Source organism: Scyliorhinus torazame, chromosome 12 (assembly GCF_047496885.1).
Source record: "Scyliorhinus torazame isolate Kashiwa2021f chromosome 12, sScyTor2.1, whole genome shotgun sequence".
Lineage (NCBI taxonomy): Eukaryota > Metazoa > Chordata > Chondrichthyes > Carcharhiniformes > Scyliorhinidae > Scyliorhinus > Scyliorhinus torazame.
In genome coordinates, this window is record NC_092718.1 from 188764039 (window position 1) to 188784061 (window position 20023).

At 43.9% G+C, this 20023-nt stretch overlaps 1 protein-coding gene across 1 annotated transcript in view; it reads left to right on the forward strand.

Annotated features, from left to right (window-relative positions):
- pitpnm3 (PITPNM family member 3) overlaps positions 1 to 20023 on the forward strand; it is a 665462-nt gene that overhangs the window by 616971 nt on the left and 28468 nt on the right. The window contains exons 13-14 of the mRNA XM_072469536.1: positions 6078 to 6194; positions 10754 to 10870. Coding sequence (XP_072325637.1) covers positions 6078 to 6194; positions 10754 to 10870 — 234 coding nt within the window. The remainder of the gene's footprint in view (positions 1 to 6077; positions 6195 to 10753; positions 10871 to 20023) is intronic.

A 20023-nucleotide genomic window follows, 5' to 3' on the forward strand; every position in this document is an offset into this window, starting at 1 on the left:
GAAGCCTACTTGTGACAATAAGCGATTTTCATTTCATTGGAAGGTGCATTTAAGCAGAAGAGGGCTTGCCAGGACGTTGTGTTTTCTAGCTTGTGTATGTTGGAGAGGAGAAACCAGACTTGTTGGTGCTGAGGGAATCTTGGGAACCAGCTTTGGAGGATGTTCGTTCAGTTGGTTGGCTGCCAACCTCTGGGTTGGCCAGGGACAGTTTTCTGCCTGACAACAGTCAGTCATTGGTTTCTGTGTGATACTTTCAGAGGGAGCTTGACAGAAGTATTTAGATCTTGGTAGGAGAAGGAACACTCCCCTTGCTGGTTGAAATAATTGCATTATTGTTCTATAACCAGTGAGTGTTTGGCACAACCTTGCTGTAAGCCTGAAAAGATCCTGAATCTACAGTGAAAGTAGACAACCTTGCCAGAAAAAAAATTTTACCAGCCCAGAAGGAAGAAGTACTGAAACGAAAGCTTGAACCCCAGAAAGGCATTATTAACTGGGAGTCAGATCAGTGCATCAAAGATCCTTTATCCTTTAATTTTATCAATAATTTATTTACTTTTCAACCACCCTTTCTCCTTTGTGTTGCTTGTTTGTGTGTATAGAGATTGGGAGCAGTTAGCAGGGGGGGGTTGGGGAAGGGGTGATAGATACTTAGTCACAGCAGGGCTGGTTTAGTTCAGTGGGCTAGACAGCTGGTTTGTGATGCAGAACAAGGTCAGCAGCGTGGGTTCAATTCCCGTACCAGCTGAGAATTCTGAATTCTCCCTCTGTGTACCTGAACAGGTGCTGGAATGTGGCGACTAGGGGCTTTTCACAGTAACTTACTTGCTGTGTTAATGTAAGCTTACTTGTGACAATTATGGTTAATTATTTATTTATTTTCTGTCAGTTTAATTATAATACTGTACATAATAAAAGGTTACTTGTGTTAATGTTACAAACCCAGTGACTGCCGTTTATTGGGCTCAGCCAAGGTCCTCAGCTATTGTAAAATAAAATCTAATATCACTTGCGTTGCGACTCCGGGTGAAGTGCGGCGCAATTGACCATGGACAAGCCCAAGGTGTTGTGACAGGAACCTCCCGGTGGCGGTGTTCCCATGCATCTGCTGCGCTTGCCCTTCTAAGGGGCAGAGGTCACGGTTTTGGAAGGTCGCCTATTTTGCCACGTGCCGAATTTGAATATCCGCTGAAGTCAGTGGAGGGCAGGGTTGGGCGGGTTGTAAGTTAAAGTAGCCTCCAGTCATCATGGCTCCACGCAAAAGCATGAATGAAACAAAAATATTTTCTTGCTGAAGTTCCACAAACGTTAGAGCCATGGTGTACTGCACCAAACAATTGTCAATGAGTCAGATATAATCATCTGGAAACACGTCTGTAATTGGATGACAGATTTTCCATAGAAAGTTGTGTTGTACGCTCAAAATTAATCTTGAATTAGCACCTTCTCTGCAGCCTTCTGTAAGTAATCATTTATGGATGGAGTTCTGTCAGCTCCAATTGGGTTTTTATAATATTACAGGAAAATGATGACTTTCATGCTGGCAGAATATATCAAAGCACTTGAATTAAGAAGAATGCTTTATTATTTATGTTGTATCAGCTTGTTATAAAAGTGTTAATCTTGTCATGTTAAATGCTGACAATGTGAAAAGATGTTCCAGAATTCTAATTACTAGGGATGATTTTTCACATCCACAGTTGATAAAGGGGGAGCCTTCCTGTGGCAATAGTTTTCATTCATTAGCCCTGGTACATTTTAAAATAAAGATGATGGTTTTGAATGAAAAATAATAATAATAATATTATTATTGAGCACGGCATTCCATTTTCATTTCAAAAGCTCTTCTTTGCAGTTTTTTGCATCCTGCTGCAGTTTTTTGCTTCTATTTTTGCGTCCTACTGCAATCTTTAATTTGTTTATCCTGTTGGCTTGTCGAATTGAAGTGGTTTGCAAAGGCAATTTAGTGGCACTTCCGCTATCTGATTGGTCAGAAATAGATGATAGTCAGAGCTTTTCAGTTAATGGTCTAATTTTCCTGATCCGTGTGGCAGCCATTCCTGACTCAACTCCGTGCCGGAGTCTGCCCAATCACAGTCTGACCAATGATGTGTAGCCATCGCTGTCAGAGCTCTGCTCCCGGTTCACCCACAATGCATCCGGGCTACTTCCCTGGTTCAGTTACGCTTACGCACAATCCAGGAAATGACCTTAGGCTGCCACAGTCAACCACATTCAACTCATCCCATTCTACCACTGAACTTCACTCTTAGTCTAGATGGAGGGTGATTTTTCCACCCGCATTTCAAAGTGGGATGGGATGCAGGAAAGACAGAGGGGATGGAAAATCGAACAGGAGTCCCAAAACATCTTTTATACCAGCAGGAGTTCCCCGCTCAATTGTGCCCACCAATGATATAACGGGGAACCCAACTTTAAAATTTGGGATCCTTGTTTACATCTAATTTACCATCCAGAACACATCTTTATGCCGGATTGTCCCCCTTCATGTTGTACTTTCCATAAGACCATAAGACCTAGAAGCAGAATTAGACCACTGGACCCATCAAGTCTGCTCCGCCATTCAAACATGGCTGATATGTTTCTCATTCCCATTCTCCTGGCTTCTCAACATAACCCCTGATCCCCTTATTAATCAAGAACCTATCTATCTCTGTCTTAAAAACACTTAGTGATTTGGCCTCCACAGCCATCTGCGGCAATGAGTTCCACAGATTCACCACCCTCTGGCTGAAGAAATTCCTCCTCATCTCAGTTTTAAAGGATAGTCCCTTCAGTCTGAGACTGCGCCCTTGGGTTCTAGTTTCTCCTACTAGTGATAACATCTGTCATAATATACACCAGTATATCATGGTGCAGACACACACACACACACACTGATGGACATGCAGTGGGACCAATCAGCATTCACAACACCGCAGCCAATCACCAGTGAGAGCACACACACTATAAAGACAGGGGACAGGAAAGTTCCCGCTCATTCTAGTAGCAGCCAGCTCTGAGCACAGAGCTCACAGCCTGCAACACAGACATTCACCATGTGCTGAGTGCATCACCTGGTTAGGACAAGGCAAGGGTCAACAGTTAAAGCTAGTATTGCATTTACCCACAGTTCAAGTATGTTAATATAGTTAAACTTATAATAAAATAGAGTTGCACCACTTCCAGTGTTGGTGACCTGTTTGTGATCCAGAACACCCAACACGTCATGGTACAAGGATTGGTTGCATACTAGTACTTCTGAGACCCACCTGCAACTAATCAGCATTCCGGCATCCTGAAGTATGGAGAACATCAACCCTCCGCCGCCGCTCCGCACGTTGGCACCTCAATGTAGTGACAACCAGCAATGATACCCAGGCAAGGTGTTCAAGATCCGGGCTCCCCAGCAGCTCCAGTGCCACGGCGATCTCCGCGAAAACTGGCGGGCATTCCGGCAAAAGTTTGAAATCTTCCTGCTGGCAGCCGAACTAGAAGACCTGGCCGATCCTGAAAAAACAGAGTTTCTCCTTATCATCGCCGGTGCCAGAGCAGAAGAAATCTTTTAAAAATTCAAGTTCTCCAAGGGGCAAAACAGGAGCGACTTCCAGACAGTCCTGGACAAATTCAGCAAATACTGTGAGAAAAACACACTCCAACCAGCAAGGAAAGGTAAGAGAAGCGCCAGTACTCCCTCAAAACCGAAATCCCGGAGCAGAGAACGATTTTGGTCGGCGGCCATCTTTCTAAAGCGACTGCACTTGTGCAGTTGCGCGACGCCGCGCATGCGCAATCACAAAAATGTCCATCAGTAAAGGAACCGCGATCCGCGCATGTGCAAACGCCTCCTACGTGCTACGTCACGCGCATCATGACGTCAGAGGCCCCGGACCACGCCCATTTAAAGGGGAAACGTCCCAAATCAAAGTAAAATTCTTTTAAAGCTGTAAAACAACCTTCCTTCACCTGGAATGACAGCACAATGCCTCAAATTGAACCAGGAAATGAAATAAACCTCCGAAGAACCCTGCAACAAGCAGTTACCTACCCCCAAACCGAATCCGATTCTGACTTCCCGCAGACCAGTGACACCGAGGACCTGAGTGAGCCTTTTCGAGTCGCTGTTATAACAAAGAACAGGCTGTCCCCGAATCAAAACCACCAGCCACTGTCGGTGCACAGCATTGATCCAGACGACGAGTGGTGTGCCACCCTGACGGTCAACCAGAATTCGTCGCCCACCTCAGAGACTTGACTTATGAGTTTTATGATGTTGGACTCTTTGATCTGTTCTGTTATCCTCTTTCATCGTTCCAGTAGTTTGTATATAATGTTCATTTCGTTGTTGGTGTGACACCTTATTTCTCAGCACCAGGCACCTTCCCGTGTAAATAGATTAGCCTCATGTACATAGTCATGTAAATTACACGCACACACATAGTCAGGTACATTCACTACACAATATTTATTGTCACGCAGGCATATATTTTTTATATAAAAGGGGGGATGTCATAATATACACCAGTATATCATGGTGCAGACACACACACACACACACTGATGGACATCTAGTGGGACCAATCAGCAAACACAAAACCGCAGCCAATCACCAGTGAGAGCACACGCACAATAAAGACAGGAGCAGGAGAGTTCCCGCTCATTCTAGTAGCAGCCAGCTTGGAGCACAGAGCTCACAGCCTGCAACACAGACATTCACCATGTGCTGAGTGCATCACCTGGTTAGGACTAGGCAAGGGTCAACAGTTAAAGCTGATATTGCATTTACCCACAGTTCAAGTATGTTAATATAGTTAACCTTATAATAAAATAGAGTTGCACCACTTCCAGTGTTGGTGATCTGCTTGTGATCAAGAACACCCAACACATCAACATCCTCTCCACTTTCACTCTATCTAGCCCTCTCAGCATTCTGTAAGTTATAATGAGATCCATCCTCATCCTTCTAAACTCCATCAAGTACAGACCCAGAGTCCTCAACTGCTCCTCATATGACAAGTCCTTCATTCCGGGGATCATTCTTGTGAACCTCCTCTGGACTCTCTCCAAGGCCAATACATCCTTCCCTAGATGCGGACGCCAAAACTGCTCACAATATTACAAATGGGGTCTGACCAGTGCCTTATACAACCTCAGCATCCCTGCTCTTATATTCGAGCCCTCTTGACATTAATGTGAACATTGCATTTGCCTTCCTAATTGCCAATTGAACCTGCACCTTAACCTTAAGAGAATCCATTCAAGTCAGTGTGAAGGTGCGCTCACGTGAATCATGACAGGTTCCCCCACAACATACACCTGCTGAACCAAACCCGCTGGGGTGCACAGGTGAGCACAGCCCCCAGAGGGGGCAGAGGGTCATGGCAGGACAGTGTCATGGCCCTGCCCCCGCCAATTAATGTATCTTGGGCAATGACTATTACTAGCCAAGGGAAAGCTTGTTCAGTGGAGGCAATGTGGCAGTTTCGATATTTGTTTTAAATTTGCCTGTCAGGGGCGAGCAGGAAGAGCAATACTGAAACAGAACACCTGCTTGTGTGAGCCTGTATGAAAGTCTGCTGCATAATGATCAGGAGCTCTATGCTCAGCGGGGCTAGTACCGTACAAAAGGTTACTGGATTAGAGTATTGAACCGGAATTAGCTATTTGATTTATGAAAAATAGGCAGTTCATAATACATTTTAAAGTGTTCGTGATTTATTTTGTGACACGAACAGTTTCTGAATAAAGTGGTCTGTCCTCACAGTCTCCGTGATCCCATTAACGCTATGCTTATTTCCAGTTGCTCATTTTATTATAATTTAATGGGTATGACTGCAAACCGGGAGGTGAGTTAATCCGAGCAGTTTTAAGGCTTCTTTCAGGAAAAGGTGCATTGTCCTTTCAGGGTCTATCGGGCTATAATTTATAGCAGCAGCAAAAGCATATTGAAGTAGCCACCTTTATGGCTTCTCAGTAAGGGAGCTATAAGTAATGTGTGCAATGTTCGAGATTGTGCTGTATCGCAGTGTGTTTTGGCGAGGCTGGTGAATTTATAACTGAAGCTTTTCCAATTACAGGTAATGAGGTATGAAAGTGTGAATATAAAGGAGAACGACAGCAAGGATTCATCCACATGCAATGAATCAAGCCCTCGGGAGAAATGGCTTCGCAGACGAACACACGTGAAGCTCAGGGTTTGTGCAGATTGTGTTTGCATGTATGAGGAAGCAGATGAGAAAATTGCAACCTTTTAGCAGGAAAGATAACTATGACTTGTACCCCTTTGTTTTAGAAAATGTAGGATTTTATATGGTTGGTGCAGTTTATTTCTGAACAAACGGCAACACTGCCACTTTATGGCTAAAAGCAGAATCAAAGGGATTATTTCAGTTTAAAAATAAAGGTCCTCCACTGTGCACATTCACAAAAGTGCTCTTTGAACGATAGCATCTACCCTGGAAATGAACACAAAACCCTGGTTTACAACACTTCTCTCGCCATCACCCAAATGTTAGCAGAAAGAATGGAGAAGAAGATTGCTTACAATCCAAGATGAGCGTGGCCCTTATCAACTTGTGCCCTCAGTACTAATTATGCCAAATTGGATGTTCTGCACCTGAGTAAAATCCATTTATAAAATTTGTTATCAGTGCCCTTCTGTAAATTTGTTTTTTAAATAAGTTATCTGTCAAATGTGAAAAAGACATTTGAAATGTGCAGATCATTCTGATGTGAATGACAAGATTTAAATATATATCACTAAGCATCCGCTGTCTTTTGGAAAATCACCATTTTGCTTGGATGCACGAGTAGCAAAATAAATTTGAATTGGATACCGTGCTTGATGCTTCCTGCAAGCCATCATCAGAATATTGATGTTTAAAGCAGTCTCTTCAGTTATGAAAATAAAAGCAAAATACTGCGGATGCTGGAAATCTGAAATAAAAACAGAAAATGCTGGGAAAACTCAGCAGGCCTGGCAGCGTTTGTGGATGTCAGTTCTGTCGGAGAGTCATTTGTGCTTGAAATGTTTACTCAGTTTCTCTTCCCAGATGCCATTCAAACAGATAGAACATAGAACATACAGTGCAGAAGGAGGCCATTCGGCCCATCGAGTCTGCACCGATCCACTTAAGCCCTCACTTCCACCCTATCCCCGTAACCCAATAACCCCTCCTAACCTTGTTTTGGACACTATGGGGAATTTATCATGGCCAATCCACCTAACCTGCACTTCTTTGGACTGTGGGAGGAAACCGGAGCACCCGGAAAAAACCCACGCAGACACGGGGAGAACGTGCAGACTCCGCACAGACAGTGACCCAGCGGGGAATCGAACCTGGGACCCTGGCGCTGTGAAGCCACAGTGCTATCCACTTGTGCTACCGTGCTGCCCAGTCGTGTCCGATTATCTACCATCACACAATTTTTCTCCCGTGTTCCTACATCCCTTGATGTCATTGGTGCCATTAGTCCAGAAATCTATTGATTTCACTCTTGAACGTATTCAATGATTGAGCTTCCCCAGCCCTCTGCGATAGAAAGTGTCAAACACTTACCACCGTCTGACCGTAGAAATGCATCCTCTTCTCGGTTTTAAATGACCTGTCCTTTATAAAATCAGGCCCAAATTCCTCAGTCTCTCCTCATTAGGCAATCCTGTCATCCCGGGGATTAGCCTAGTGAACCTCCATTGCGTTTTCACTATGGCAAGTGCATCCTTCCTTCAATAAGGAGACCCAAACTATCCTTCAGGTGGGATCTCACCAAGGGTCTATTCAATTGCAGCAAGACATCATTCAAATCCCCTTGCAATGAAGGCCAACATATCATTTGCCTTCCTTACGCACGATGCCCCTGCTTGCTAGCTATTCGTGACTCATGAACACCACACTTCTCAACCTTGTGCTATTTTCTACAAAATTGGATAACTCTGCACTTATTCACAATCTATTCCATCAACCTTGCCCATTTACTTGACCTGTCTAAGTCCCCTTGAAGCCTCCTTGTACCCACCTCGCAATTCACATTCCCGCCTAGTTTTTGTGTCATCAGCAAATTTGGAAATATTACACTTGGTCCCCACATCTAAATCATTTATATGGATTGTGAACAGCTATGGCCCAAGCCCTGATCCTGTGGTACCCCACTAGTAACAACCTGTTATCATGAGAATGATCCATTTACTCCAACTCTATGCTTTCTGTCTGTTGACCAATTCTCAATCCATGCCAGAATATTATCCCCATTCCTATCTGCTCTAATGTTTTAAATAACCTCCTGTTTCGAACCTTATTGAAAGCCTTCTGAAACTCCAAATACACCACATTCACTGCGTCTCCTTTGTCTATGCTACAAATAATGTCCTCAAAAAACTCCCAACAGGCATGTTAAAATTAATTCTCCTTTCATAAATATCATTATTTTCCATAAGTCCAATTATTGTACTCTTTGCAATAGAATCTAATGCTTCTGACTGCTACTGACTTCAAACTAACAGGTCTGTACTTCTCGGTGTTCTCGCTCCCATCCTTCTTAAATAGTGGGGGGTACATTTGCTACTTTCCAGTCTGCAGAAACCTTTCCAGAATCTAGAGAACTCTGAAAGATAACCACCACTGCATCAACTATCTCTGTAGCCACCCTCTTCGGCACTCTGGGATGTTAGCTCATCTGGTCCAGGGGATTCATCAAGCTTCAATTTAACTAATTTTTCCAGTGAACCGGATGAGTGGGAACAAAATGCTCTGAATTGAAAGGGATGAGAAACCACTGGGAAATACGGACACTACAATAAAAGGAGTGGGAAATGGAGCAAACTGTCAACTTCTTTAACAATTTACTGCTCTCTTAGTACTGATAAAAGATCACTTCCAGTAAAATAAACTTGTTTGAATCTTTAGTTTATGTTGCCTCTGAGTGCAGGAAATACGTCACAATGCACCTCCCTAACTCTAGCTGTCCTGTTCGTTAATGTGCTTCCATTTATTGCTGCCTACTTACTAATGTAATAGTGTACTGAGATATTCATGCATTGCGCAAGCTTTGCAGAACTTGAAGTACCATTGCTCATGTAACTAAGTAAGACAGAGGTAAGGACAATCAAATTGAATTAGTTTTGTTCATAATCTATCTATTTAGCTCTGTTTCCATTTTCCCTCTGCAGACTATGTCATAAACAATGTCTTACCCACTCAATCTCCTAGTTGAGGAGGGGTAAGCCCTCAGCATAATACAGTTCGATATTTTTCCCTAACTCTTGAAGTAATTGAGTAAATCTTCTGGACATCAGTCCCACAATGTTCAAATCATGGGCTGGATTCTCCGGTACTCTAGGCCCATGTTTCTTGGCGGTGCGCTGTGCATTGGCAGTGGGATTCTCTCTTCCCATCAATGGGATTTCCCATTGAAGCCACCCCATGCTGCCGGGAAACCCGTGGGTAGGGATGTGTTGCCGGCAACAAAAGTGAGTCGCAACGGCAGGAGAATTCCAGCCCATATTCTGCAGTGATCCATCCTTATGCTCAAGAGAACCATTGAGTTGCACAGAATATTTGGTCAATATTGTCAGCCCTTTATTAATGACATGCTAAAAGAGGTAGGGTATTAAGAAATGTTCTTCCTAATGCCGTTGGTTATTTATAGATTTATTTTAAGCGTAGTGACATCATGATTCTGGTTTCTGCTGTTCTCTCTTGGGTTTAACTCTGATTGACAGGTACCCAAGAACAGAAATTCTCAGCTTGAATCAGACGCTGATCTTTGCTTAGCAGATGGAGCTACGAAGATAATTAGACTTCTATTTGCAATTTAGAGAAAATATGTTAACAATTGAGAGATTTTGATGTTTCATTCTGTCTGAGATCACCGAGATACAGTTCCAACACAAGATCAAAAGGCTATTAGGAAAGGAATAATGATATTTCCTTCTATTATTTATTGAAACTGATCTAGAAGGTCCAAGGAGTAATCTCTATTGGCAGAGTTAGCAAATTCAGCTGGTAAAGGCGCTGCTATTGACTTCAATGTATCTGGGCCTGTGAGAAAGAGTAAGGAAAAATAAGTGTCAATATTCCTGCTTCTGATCGTTAAGCTGGAATCCACAGTGAATGTGAATGCGTGTGGAGACCCAGTGACGACAAAACGGAGTTCAACAGTAAAAGCTGCCCTTGGTTCAATGCTAGATCATGGACTCTGACTGACTTCTAAATACAGTTGACGGACCCCCTTATCTGAATTCGAAAATCCGGTAGGAACGGAAAACTGGGTCCCACCCTGAGAACGGCAATCCCCATTAGGCATTGTCCCTCACATCCAGGTTGTAGTGCGCTGACCTCTGCCTCTTTGGATCCAGCCTGATTTATTGCATGACAGGATTAATGGGGTGGAGGCCGGCCTAGTCAGCTCCTCAAGCCTTCCCTGGGGCAGAGATACCAGCCTAGCTTTAAGTTTTAATTAATTATTATCCTACTCCACAGATCTGGAACACATCCAGTCCCGAGTGTCCCGAAGCAAGGTCCAGTATCTGTAGCAGCATCCTGAACAATTTACCAAATGCGAAGGCCTTTGCAGACAGAATCCTTTTATGGCATGGGATAGCAGGGAAAGTTGGAGGAGGAAAATTGCAAGGGAAATTAAAAAAAAAAAATCAAACAGTGGGTTGTGACTGATTACTAAATAATGAGAAAAGTAGGGTGCAGTTCTTGATATGAACAACAATTGATAATGTGATCAATTCTGTTCTCTTTTTAAGAACGTAACAGCCAATCACCGAGCCAATGATGTCATCATAGCAGAAGGTGGTCCTCAGACACTGGTGGGAAGGTTTATGTACGGTCCCTTGGACATGGTCACCCTCACTGGAGAAAAGGTATACAAAGAGTTGTACAGAGGTGAAAATTACTGCCAAGATAACAATCCTGGCCCTTTGATATTTCTCTTCAGAAATTTTTTAAAGTACATGCGAAAAATAAATGAAAACTGAGAGACTGAAACTAAAACAAAGCTAAACGTAATCATGAAAATGATTGCACTGGTAAATGTCATGTAATCTTACTTGTAAATAAATCCCACTTTAATTTTAGCCAGAACAGGAGTAGAGGATGGGTCTCATAGGTAGGTTGAGCCCAGAGAGGGCATAAGGAGAGAGATGAGAGAAATTAGAGAATGAATCAAATTCAGGGCTAAGGCAGTGGAAATCTTAAAGGTAGCTTAGCAAGGTTGAACCCAGAGAGCATAAGGAGAGATAGGAGAGAAATTAGAGAATGAATCAAATTCAGGGCTAAGGCAGGGGAAATCTTAAAGGTAGCTTAGCAAGGTGAGTGTTATAACCTGCCTGCTTATCACTGGCTGGGGACTAATGGCAATCCCATAATCCTTAGGGAATATGAGCTTCCCCAATGAGGGGGGCGGAGAAATCATTAGCAGAGTCCCTGCATAAATAGAGCTGGCCAGTATGGAACCAGTAGAGAGGAGTGAGCAGCAAGAGAGTACTGCTGCAGGTTGGAAGTTTTTCCTCCCCCCGTTGCACCATGCCTCTTTATGGACGTTTGGATGTCTTTGATGTTGCACTGGAAAGCTGGAACCAGTACGCACAATGGATGCGTTACTATTTCTAGGCAAACAACATCACCAAAAACGAGCGGCAGGTGGTCATTTTGCTCACCGCCTGCGGCTTGCATACGTTTGGGGTAATTAAGAGCCTTATGTACCCAGTTACGCCGGACGCCAAGATGTTTTGATTACAGGGACGTCGAAGCAGGAACATTTAGAAAATTTGGAGGCTGTCCTTAGACGCTTTTCAGAGGCTGGAGTCTGTTTACGTCATACAAAGTGCGTCTTTCAGGCGAAGGAAGTAGTCTGCCTGGGTTATCGGGTAGACCGTGAAGGTTTTCACCCCGTCGCAGAGAAGGTGCGCGCAATTCACCAGGCCCCTGCCCCGACTGACCCTTCGCATCTTTGTTCTTTTCTCGGCCTCGTAAACTATTACGGGAAGTTCCTCCCCAATCTGGCAACTATGCTGGCCCTGTTGCACCTTCTGCTAAAGAAGAATCACACCTGGGTTTGGGGTCAGCCGCAAGAAACCGTTTTCCGGCGGGTAAAACAGCAGTTGTCGTCATCTGGGTTACTAACCCACTATGATCCTGGAAAATCTTTGTTCATCACGTGTGATGCATCCCCGTATGGTATTGGGGCCGTACTATCCCACAAGATGGAGAACGGGACCGAGCGGCCGATAGCTTTTGCCTCCTTCACATTGACTGCAGCGGTAAAGAAGTACGTGCAGATCGAGAAGGAGGCCTGGTGGTGGTCTTTGCGATGAAACGCTTCCACCAGTATGTGTATGGCCGCCATTTCACTATCGTGACTGATCATAAGCCTCTGCTGGGACTTTTCCGAGAGGATACGCCGATACCGCCCATTGCTTCCGCACGGATCCAGCGCTGGGCTTTGTTGCTTGCTGCCTGTGAGTATTCTCTGGAGCATAAACCAGGGACCCACATAGCGAATGCCGATGCACTGAGCCGATTGCCTTTGTCGACTGGCCCCATGTCGACCCCCACAACCGGTGAGGTGGTTGCAACCCTTAACTTTATGGACTCCTTGCCTGTCACGGCATCATAGATCCGTCAGTGGACCCAGACGGATCCAATCCTGTCGAAGGTTCGGCACATAGTCCTGTATGGTGGGCAACATAGACAGCTCCCAGGCGAGTTGCGGGCATTTTACTCCAAGCTGTCAGAATTTAGCGTGGAAGACGGTATCGTCTTGTGGGGGACGCGTGTGATTGTCCCGGAAAAAGGACAGGAGCTGATACTAAAGGACTTGCACAATGGGCATCTGGGTGTGACCAAAATGAAAATGTTGGCCTGGAGGTATGTCTGGTGGCCAGGCCTCGACATTGAGAAGGTGGCCCTTCAGTACGCATGGCCTCCCCAAGGTGCTGGTCACGAACAACTGCACTCCGATCGCAAGTGAGAAGTTTGCGAGGTTCATGAAGATGAACGGCATATGCCATATCCACACCGCTCCATACCACCCGGCTTCCAATAGGTTGGCGCGCGCGCAGTGCAGACATTCAAATGGGGCCTAAAGAAGCAGTCTTCCGGGTCTAATGACACGAGACTGGCTTGTTTTTTGTTTTCATGCAGGACCACTCCACATGCGGTGACTGGGGTAGCTCCCGCGGAACTCCTAATGGGCCGGAGTCTTCGCATCCGCCTTAGCATGGTTTTCCCGGACACTGGCGCAAAAATACGCTGCACTCAAGAGCAGCAGGGACATGGCCTTTCTCGGCATCGGCCGATTCGGCAGTTTGAGCACGGTGAACCAGTGTTTGTTCGAAATTTTGCTGGTCGTGCCCAGTGGGTCCCTGGCGTTATCTTTCGCCGAATGGGCCCTATCTCTTACCAGGTGCAAGCCCAGGGTCATCTCCAGCACAAGCATGTAGACCACATAAAACGAGTCCAACGCCCTCCTTCGCCGGGGACTTTGCTGGATTCCTTAGGCTTTGGGGGGAGGGATTATCATAGAATTTACAGGGCAGACGGAGGCCATTCGGCCCATCAAGTCTGCACCGGCTCTTGGAAAGAGCACCCTACCCAAGTCCACACCTCCACCCTATCCCCATAACCCAGTAACCCCATCCAACACTAAGGGCAATTTTGGACACTAAGGGCAATTTATCATGGCCAATCCACCTAACCTGCACATCTTTGGACTGTGGGAGGAAACCGGAGCACCCGGAGGAAACCCACGCACACACGGGGAGGACATGCAGACTCCACACAGACAGTGACCCAAGCCGGAATCGAACCTGGGACCCTGGAGCTGTGAAGCAATTGTGCTATCCACTATGCTACCGTGCTGCCCTGCGGATGTTATAACCTGCCTGCTTACCATTGTCTGGGGACTAATGGCAATCCCACAATACTTAGGGAGTATGAGCTTCCCCAATGAGGGGGGCGGAGAAATCATTAGCAGAGTCCCTGCATAAATAGAGCTGGCCAGTATGGAACCAGTAGAGAGGAGTGCGCAGCAAGAGAGTACTGCTGCTGTTTTATATATATATATATATATATATATATATATATATATACACATATATATGTAATTGTAAATAAATGTTATTTCTTTCTATTGTACAAACTCGTGCTGGATTCTTCATGGCCCTCACAAAAGTGGGCTGGTGAAAAGGTGCAACGCGGCAGAGGCACCTGACCGGATGGTCATCATCTTAGTGACAAGGAAGCTCCTTGTACATATTGATGCAGATGTGGCTGGAGGGAACTGGGGAGAAGAGTTTCAGACATATTGATGCAGATGTGGCTGGAGGGAACAGGGGAGAAGAGTTTCAGACGACAATCTGAAGTAGAAAAAAGAAATCTGGGGTTACCTTTACATCCCAAGATGATCCTGGAATAATAAACAGATTTAGCAGACAAGAGCAGGAGCTGATGTGTTTAATGTGATTCAGCTTGATCTGATAATCAACGGCCAAACCTATTATCCGCTGTATTCTTCAAGTCAATGTCCTTTGGGCTTAAGGGAGCAGAGGTGAGGCCCCTACCTGGGAGAATGAGTAGGTTAAGAGAGAGTAATCATTTTATACGGTTTGAGGATTTTAAATGGAAGGACAAATTCAAGGAGGATAAGAGGACAGTGAACTCAGAGAGTGAGCACAATGAATTGAGATGGATGTCGAAATCACCGAGGATGAGTAATCTTTCAGTGCAGAGGCTGAGGCAGAAAAACAGTGAAGATATTTTGGTAATAACATTTTTCTTGTACTTGAATATAAGGTGTAATCACTGAAATAATGGACTTGCAGGAAATGTAGGGGATGGTCTCTCAATCAGGCACTATAGCTTCAGCAGGAAACCTTGGGTAAGAGTTTCTACTGATCATCTATCAAAGTTATGGTGGTCGATTGGCAAGTTCCTGAAGGAAATTCCCACAATTGTGTCAACTGGGGGTTGGCATCAGTTTACACTAAGAGTTCAAAGAGATTCAAATTGAGTGTCATCCTTCTGCAGAAAGATCTGCAAATCAATTCCATTTGGAACAATTGACATTTGAACATTTCTGTCCCTTTGGTAACACCATGCTCAATGGGACAGTATGATAATATATTACCCCAATGTATTGGAAATTGTTCTGCTGTCAAAGTGGGATGTTGCTGGCATCTGGGAGTAGAGGAACCATCACAAGAGAATGTAGGAACAAGAGTAGGCCTTTCAGCCCCCTCAACCTCTTCTACCATTCACTACTCCTGGCTAATCTGTACCCCCATTCCATTTATTCACCCTTTCTTCGTATCCTTTGATAGTCTTACCTCATAAAAATCCATCGTTCTCATTCTTGGAAGTTTCACTGGACCCTTCCTAACCATTTTGAAGGAAAATGTTCAAGATTTCTGCAACTCATTGTGTGAAGTTTCCTGATTTTGCTCCTAAATGTTCTTGTTCTAATTTTTAAAGTTATGCTCGCTAGATCTAGGTTTCCTCCACCAGAGGAAATGGTTTCTCTGCATCTACCCTTTTGAATCCCTTTATCATTGTAAATCCCTCAATTAGATCGCCCCACAATCTTCAAAACTCGAGCGAATACAAGCCACTTTAATGCAATTTGTCCTCTTGATTTCACCGTTAACCCATTAATCATTCTCAAGGATTTTTACTGTGCCCCTTCCAATGCCGATGTATCCTTCCTGAGATACCCAGAACTGAATATCATACCCCAGATTGCAACTGAACAAGACTGAAGTATTATTTGCTCACTTTGGAATTCCAGCTCCCTGATATAATTGACAGCAATCCAATAGCCTTTTGATTAATTTTTGTATCTGTGCACTAGTTAAGGCACAATTCCAAAATCTAGAGATTCTGGAAATGCTGACTAAAATACCTGTAGTTTCCTGGTCCATTTTAATACCTTGAATGAAATTATCCATTCCTGGAGATATGCCTGTCTTAAGTGCCGGTAAAAGCTCCATTATCAGCTTTTACGATTCACTCCACTTCATTACACCCTTTGACTTAATTTTTAGTTCCCTTCTATTGCTGGCATTTTGTCCTCTCCTTAACCAAAAAAGCAGATATTCATTTACCAAATCTGCCCTTCTTTATTTTCCATTATTGTCTTGCCTCTCTTCAATAGACCCATTTTCCCCTTTACCATTTTCTCTTAATGCATGTATAAACACTTCTGTTAGCATCAATATCCCTTGAAAATATTTTCCATTATGCCTTTTCGCATCCCTTATTACTTATCCTGCATTTCATCATTGCTTTTTTTGAACTCTCTCATTCTGCTAGATTCCCACTTTCCCTGCATTTGCGTGATCCTTTTCTTTTAGCTTGATACAGTCACTTACCTCATTTGTTGGTCATGGTAGTTTAGCTACAGAAATTGAGCTTTTACTCTTTCAGGATATATATTGGTTTTGTGACTTTTTTTGCAAAAAATATACTTTATTTGGAAAATATCTGAAAGAACATTACAAACCATTTCAAAATGCCCATCACAGAAAGTGCAATGATATTCAAGTTTTCTACATAGACCGTGTTGCACCCTGAGATGCTTCAGTACAGGCAAGAAAAAATTACAAACGTTTCAAAATGGTTAATAAAAACGGTGCAAAGGTAGTTAAGTTCTTGTCATGATATACACCAGTATTTCATGGTGCAGATACACACACACTGATGGACACACAGCAAGACCAATCAACACCGCAGCCAATCACCAGTTAGAGCACACTCACTATAAAGACAGAGGGCATCAGAGTTCCCGCTCATTCGGGATGCAGTCTCTCAGGACAGAGCTTACAGCTTACAGCACAGGTCCTCACCATGTGCTGAGTGCATAGACTGGTTCGGACAGGCATAGGCCTTTAGTTTAATCTAACATCGTGTTAACCCACAGTGAAAGTATGTTCAACAGTTCCTAACTTAATAAAATAATGTTGCACTATTTTAAGTGTTGGTGGCCTGTATGTGTTCCACGGATCCAGAACATCCAATACATCAGTTCTCTACATAGATCCAGCCGGATTTCTCACAGCAATTGTTCCCTGGCGGCAGGATTCTCTCTTCCTGCTGCTTGTTAATGGGATTTCCCATTGAAGCTACCCCACGTCACTGGGAAACCCATGGGCAGGGGTGCACTGCCAGTGGGAAAAGAGAATCCCAACAGCCGGAGTATTCCGGCCCCTGTTGCGCTCTAAGGTGCTTCAATACAATTGTGATACACATACTATTCACGGTGTACAATGTGAGTCATTCCCTGCCCCTCATTGCACTATGGCTGAGAGTTCTTAGTCAGCGACCTTTCCCCATTGTGCCATTGCTTTCGTGTGCCCCTCAGCATGTTTTGTAGCATATTGAATCCATCATTGAATCCATCCCACTCTCTGCAGGGTAATTCGTTATCAGACCAGTGTGCTGTGGCCCATTCATTAAGCATCTTGGGGTTTGCCTTACTTCAATTACAAATCTTAGCTTGGGACTCTCTCTTCTCCATCTCAAACTTAATATCAAGTTCAGTCATGATCAGAAGTTTAACAAATTTACCATGCTTACCAGATAGTCCTGCTTAATTGCCTGTTGATGTTTGCCTGCTTCAACTGGCAGGAAAAGTCAAAAATACCATTTAATATATCAGAAATATTGATAAAAGAAGCAAGTACTGAAGTGGACTACAGGCTGGTTGACCTGGAGACTAAGGGAATTTTGCCAAAGACTTATGATGGCGTGCCACGTTTTATGGCCCCGCCCACCCACCGCGAAGGGCCATAAAATTTCTCCCTCAAATATGGGCAGTTTTAGGGACATTATTCACCTGAAACAATACTATTACTATATACAGCTACTGAACTAATGTAAATACAGAAAATGCTGGAAAGAATTGGCTTTTATTGGGGAGTGAAACGTTAAACGTTTCAGGTCAATGACCTTTCTTCAGACCTGGAAGAAGTTAGAATTGTAGCAGATTTTAAGAGTCATGAATAGTGGGGGCGGTGGAGGGGGAGGAATAACAGGGACTGTGATAGGGTGGAAGGCAGCAGTGATCAAATGACAAAAGGGCACAAGGCAAAAATGGGAAGATAACAGAGCAGGGAAGAGAACGATCTAGGGGAGGAAAATAAGAAAAAGCAAAATGGCTACTGTGGGAGCAGTGGTTATGATCTGAAGTTATCAAATTTATTGCAAAATCTAGAAGACTGTAAAGTGCCCGACCACAAAACCAGGTGCTGTTCCTCGATCTTCCATTGGAATTTCATGAGAACAATGTGGGACAGACAAATGGGATTGAGAGTTACAAGGGCAGCTTTGCAGAATTTGCAATATTTTGTATTTGTTTAGCAACACCAGTGGAAGGTTTAGAGCAGGCATTTTGCTTGTGTGTGTTTTGTAATGATCAGTCGGTTGATTCTCGAGTATATTTACAAGGTATCTTACAAGATTACTGGCAAAGGTGGGAGGGAAGGAAGAGAAATTTGGCTGAAATGGACGGCTTGTAATCGTGAAGCGAGAGCGGATTTAGGGACTAGTGCAGTGTCCCGAAGGTCAGTCACTGGATCTGAAGATACAAAGCATAGTGGAGGCTCCATAATTGATCTCAGTCAGATGGGGTGTTAACTTTCATTATCTCTGACTCTGCCTCCACTGGAGGGCCTTGGATGCATTTAAGGGAAAATTGGATAAATAGAGGGAGAACCAAACTAATTGGGCCAAATGGAACAATATGGATTGGCTGGGCCAAATGAATACATAGAAGAATCCATAGAATCCCTACAGTCCAGAAGGAGGTCATTCGGCCCATCGAGTCTGCACCGACCCTCCAAAAGAGCACCCGACTTAAGCCCATTCCCCCGCCCTAACCCTTGTAACCCCCGTAACCTCACTTAACCTGCACATCTTTGGGCACACTAAGGAGCAATTTAGTATGGCCAATCCACCTAACTTGCACATGGTCTGTTTTTGTACTGGACCTTCTACAGAATGGTATGGTCACTCTTTGCACGATGCTCGCTTCCGCCCTCAGTATCAACTCAAAGGAACGTATCCTGGCAGAGATTAACGCTGAAGTTGATATATAATTTGACTCTAGTGGTCACTGTAATGAGTTTATTCACCACAGACACATGTAAAGAGCTTTTAATCAATAATGCTGTTTTAGAATTTTGTAAGCTCTCAAGGGGAAGCTTTTCTGAAAAGGCTTTTTGTTCACTAGTCAGAATAACACAGGATATCTTTTATCTCCTCTGCTTTTTGAAAAATACTTCTGCCCAATTTTAATATAGAACCAGTTTGTTGCTGGCGATGGATATCCAGTGGCACTGTATATATTAGTTAAATCAGCTGGACAACTTTCAATATTTCTTTAGCTGCACAAAGTAATTGCTTCATATTACAAATGTTCCACCTTTGAAGTTGCTGCAAGACTTTTTAAAAAATATAACTGCCACCCAGTTGCTGGTTACTTTTCATTTATAGGTAATTAATGTGATGTTGGACCACACATAAAGCCAAATTTAGCAGGATATAAGATCTAAGTAGGAATGGCAATATGAAAAAAACCCGAAAATGCTAGTATTCTTGTAAGAACTTTGGACTTCCTGGCCTGTATGTTTTGGAACACACGTAGCAACATATATTTATTTACCCAGCAAACCATTTGGCAGTGGGGGTGGTGCTCAATGACATTTCTGTTGAAAATGGTGCTCAAAACATAGGAAATAGGAGCAGTACTAGGCCACACAACACCCTTGAGCCTGCATGGCCATTCAAGTAGATAATCATCGTATCACTGGATGGGATTAAGGCAGATTGGGAGGAAGATCACTGGACAGATTAAGGTAAAGTGGGAGGAAAAGTTGGGGGCGGGCATGCAGGATGGATTGTGGTGTGAGATGCTTCAGAGGGTGAATGCCTCAACTTTGTGCGGGAGTTTGGGGCTGATACAGTTGAAGGTGGTGTATAGGGCGCACCTCACAAGGGTAAGGATAAGCCGACTTTTTGAG